The following is a 3,331-nucleotide window of genomic DNA, read 5'->3' as shown; positions in this document are numbered from 1 at the left end:
AGAAGTTTATCGAAACCCACGTACGTCGACACCTAATTTTGTCTACTATTGAAGCGTTTGTTCTTATGAAAGTACAAAAGAGCAAAAACAACCCCCCAAAAAAAAAAAGTAGTTAAATAAAAGGGTAAATAAATAAATAAATTAGCATATACCAAAAATTAAAAAAAAAATGAACTAGAAAATATGATGTAGGGCCGGCTGTGGTGAGTGTAGGCGCGCGCGGGCGCGAGAGAGAGAGAGAGAGAGGCATTCGCAGGAGAGGGGAAACGGGGAGAAAAGGGTAAGGATGAAATTAACTTGAGGAATACCCCTCTCGTCACCAGGGGGTTATCTACCTCCTCTTCCTTCGTCGTGGCCACTTCATCAGCCTCGCTCGCAGCCGGGTTTTGCCTTGTTCTCATGGATTGGTCGTTCTAGAATTCGAGGGAGGATTCGAGCAAAAGCAAATCTGAGAAGCTTTGAGACTTTCGTGGCAGTCGTTGCTGTGCCCATGTCATCATCACCCGAGAGGCACGCTTTTTTGGGTCTGTTTTTCAGCCGCGAGAAGTTCGACGAGCTGAAACTTCAAACACCGGCGCTCATCCTCGACCGATGACAAGTTTCGGAACATCTGCTCGCTCGCTTGATCATCGTTCGTGTTCTGGAAGTTCGCTTTGTCAAGGTACGAACCTCCTCGTTCTGTTTTTTGTTTAAGGGAGCATGAATTTCTTGAGTAATGCTCGAGCATATGGACCGAAATCGATTATGTTTCGTGCAATGTCTAAACGAAGCTGTGTTCTTGTTTGAGGACACTTTGACGTTCCATTTCATTTGGAAATCGCAACATCCGTCTTCGATCCATCCATTTTGCGTTCGTTTCCCGCGGCGAATCAAGGTGGTGATCATTGATGATGACCCGGTGGCATTAGACTGACGTGTCTCCTGATGATGGTAAGTGATAGTCGATGGTGGTGTCCGTGATTCGGGGAAGGGCAGGAATGGCCGGGGACAGAATCTGGTCCGGGTCTCTTGTTCACGGCCCAGAGTTCGGATACCCTTTATCGATTTTTTTAAAAATAATATTAAAAAATTAAAACACTTTTCTTTTTCTTTTTTTTTTCTTGGGGTAGAAACCTACCCTATTCTGTAGATGATGTTGGATGAGATGCCTCCTCAAGTCCTTGCCCCTATCATTATTTATTTGTCTGTTCATAGAGCTGATTAACCCCCGTCTTTTTTCATGCTTTCACATGATAATTGGATTCCCTCTCCCTTTAGGATTAGGATCTTGCCCATCTGATTATTAATGCATTGTCGTTGATTTTAGAAACTAACTCTTCCATAATCCATGGACTCCTATCAATCAATGGTGGCAAATCCAGCACCAGACCTTCAAGAGTCGTTGGCCATGGCCACAAATCCGAACCAGTCCTTTGCTGGAAGAACCGGAGATACTCAAGTTCCAGATATAGAATTGGTTGTTCAGAGGCCGACGGACATGTCGAACGGATATCCGAACTCCTCTGCTCCCGACAGTTCGCTTGTCGCAGGAGACCTACACACCCCTCAACAAGCATGTTATGGCCTGCGGTTCTCTGGCGTATTTGACTTTGCCTGGGCTGAAAAGTTTTTACTTTTCACCCTCGTCGTCTCTGCGGTTTCGGGCGCCGCGCTCCTGACTTATATTGCCCTTGACCATCCCAGTCCTCTTCTCATAATCTCAGCATCTTTATTCACCGCGGTGGTATCTGTTACTCTATTCTTGCTGATAGCCGGATGGACACGCGGCAATGGCAAAATGGTGCGCATAGGTGTGTCGCTGGCCCAACTCGAATTCTATTTGATGATGGTCTTGTTCGTACTTGCAATGAGGTGCATTGGTGATCGGTGAGAGCAAGAGGAAGTGGGGTCAGTGTTTGCACAGTAGATTTTCTTTACTTCGGTCTTTTGTTTTTTCTTACGCCTAGGTTTAGAAAGTAATTTTGCTACTTCTAAGGTTTTGTGAAATTTGGTGGTACTATTGTCAATTATTCTAAAAATTTAGGCTGATGGTTTATCATTTAAATATTTTAATACTTCCCCTCACGCTTAATCTAGTCGCGGTTTATTATTTAAATATTTTAATAGAGTTTTCGCATTTTCCTCTTGATTTGTCGTTTCGATTTTCATTCTAATTTCAATGGATATTTAAAGAAAGAAAATTTAAAGAGAGAGTAAGATCTCATAAGGGGCTTATTGATTTTCTATAACTATGTTGGTAATGTTCCCAAGCCTAGAGTTTTGCGTGAAGTGTAAGCTGTGTAAATTCAAAAAGGGCAAAAAAGAAAAGTAACTTCTCATCTAAAGAGAGAAGCTTAAAAGTATTGATATGTTTTATCTCTCAATTTTCTTATCCTTCCCGCTAGCTGGTGGGGGGATTTTAGGATGGTCTTTAACTGCGGAAAACGAGCAACCGGCTGTTACTTTGTTAATTGATTATAACTATTATCCTTTCGAAATGTATTAAAAGAGACAAAATATTTTGCATATCATAACTCTTATCTTTCCAAAATATTTATCCCTTTCAAGTTTTATCTCTTATTCATCTTATAATTCAAAAAAACTGAAAATATACACATAAATTGATGGATAATTTATTCAGTAAATTGAAAATTAAATTATAAATGGAAATAATCTTATCAAACAAATGAATAAGATTTATAATTTGAAGAATATTTCAAGATGGGAATGACTACACAAACACTAATCTACTTTAAGAAAAGTTAAATATTACAACACCACTTATTTATTAATAAAAGAAGTTAAAAATTTGATATATTGCCATTTCATTCGATTAAAGGTCCTTTTGAAATCCACTTATTTTAAATGTATCTTAAGTTATTTAAAAGCAAATATTATTCAGTATAAAATAAATAAGAACATAGTTTTACGTGAAGTTCAAATAATTGGAAATTGATTGAAAGAATATAAAGAGAGAAGTTCGGAAGCTTTACTATATTAGCTTGTTGTTGGGATAATTTTTTAAGGACTACAATTCTGATAAAAATCTAGCCAATGGATAAAAAGAGATTATATGGAGCTTTGATTTAGGAATTGAAAAGATTCTGTTGTGGAAATCGGATGGCCACGTTGGCACTATGCTTTCCTGATCGTCATATGGCAAGGCACGTCAACTGGCTCACATTCTCCCAATAAATATTTTTTTATTGATTTGTAATTTCCAAATCTTTTATGGAGTTCGAATTTCAAGAAAGAAAGCGAATTAAAAGGAAGCATATCAAATTTATTCTCTAATATTCATCTTTTGTTAATTTTAAATTTGAGAAGAATTCAAAATACACAAAATATTTTC

The 3,331-nt window shown here is 38.2% G+C and overlaps 1 protein-coding gene across 1 annotated transcript; it reads left to right on the top strand.

The window, feature by feature from the left end:
- The first annotated feature begins 233 nt into the window (after nt 1-233).
- Nucleotides 234-1,870, top strand: LOC108956788. The gene is made up of 2 exons (XM_039311145.1): nt 234-661; nt 1,362-1,870. Exons 1-2 carry the CDS (start codon nt 592-594, stop codon nt 1,868-1,870), a joined length of 579 nt encoding a protein of 192 aa, XP_039167079.1. The 5' UTR covers nt 234-591.
- Nucleotides 1,871-3,331: the final 1,461 nt, after the last annotated feature.

Source organism: Eucalyptus grandis, chromosome 1 (assembly GCF_016545825.1).
Source record: "Eucalyptus grandis isolate ANBG69807.140 chromosome 1, ASM1654582v1, whole genome shotgun sequence".
NCBI classification, from domain to species: domain Eukaryota; kingdom Viridiplantae; phylum Streptophyta; class Magnoliopsida; order Myrtales; family Myrtaceae; genus Eucalyptus; species Eucalyptus grandis.
Note: the sequence above shows the minus strand (reverse complement) of the source record. Positions and strands in the feature narration are given on the sequence as shown.

Excerpts from the sequence above, each read along its gene's own strand:
- LOC108956788 (XM_039311145.1), top strand. The coding sequence starts at position 592 with ATGACAAGTTTCGGAACATCTGCTCGCTCGCTTGATCATCGTTCGTGT. Across the intron at positions 662-1,361 it reads TGGAAGTTCGCTTTGTCAAG|CACCAGACCTTCAAGAGTCG; the intron begins GTACGAACCTCC and ends TGGCAAATCCAG.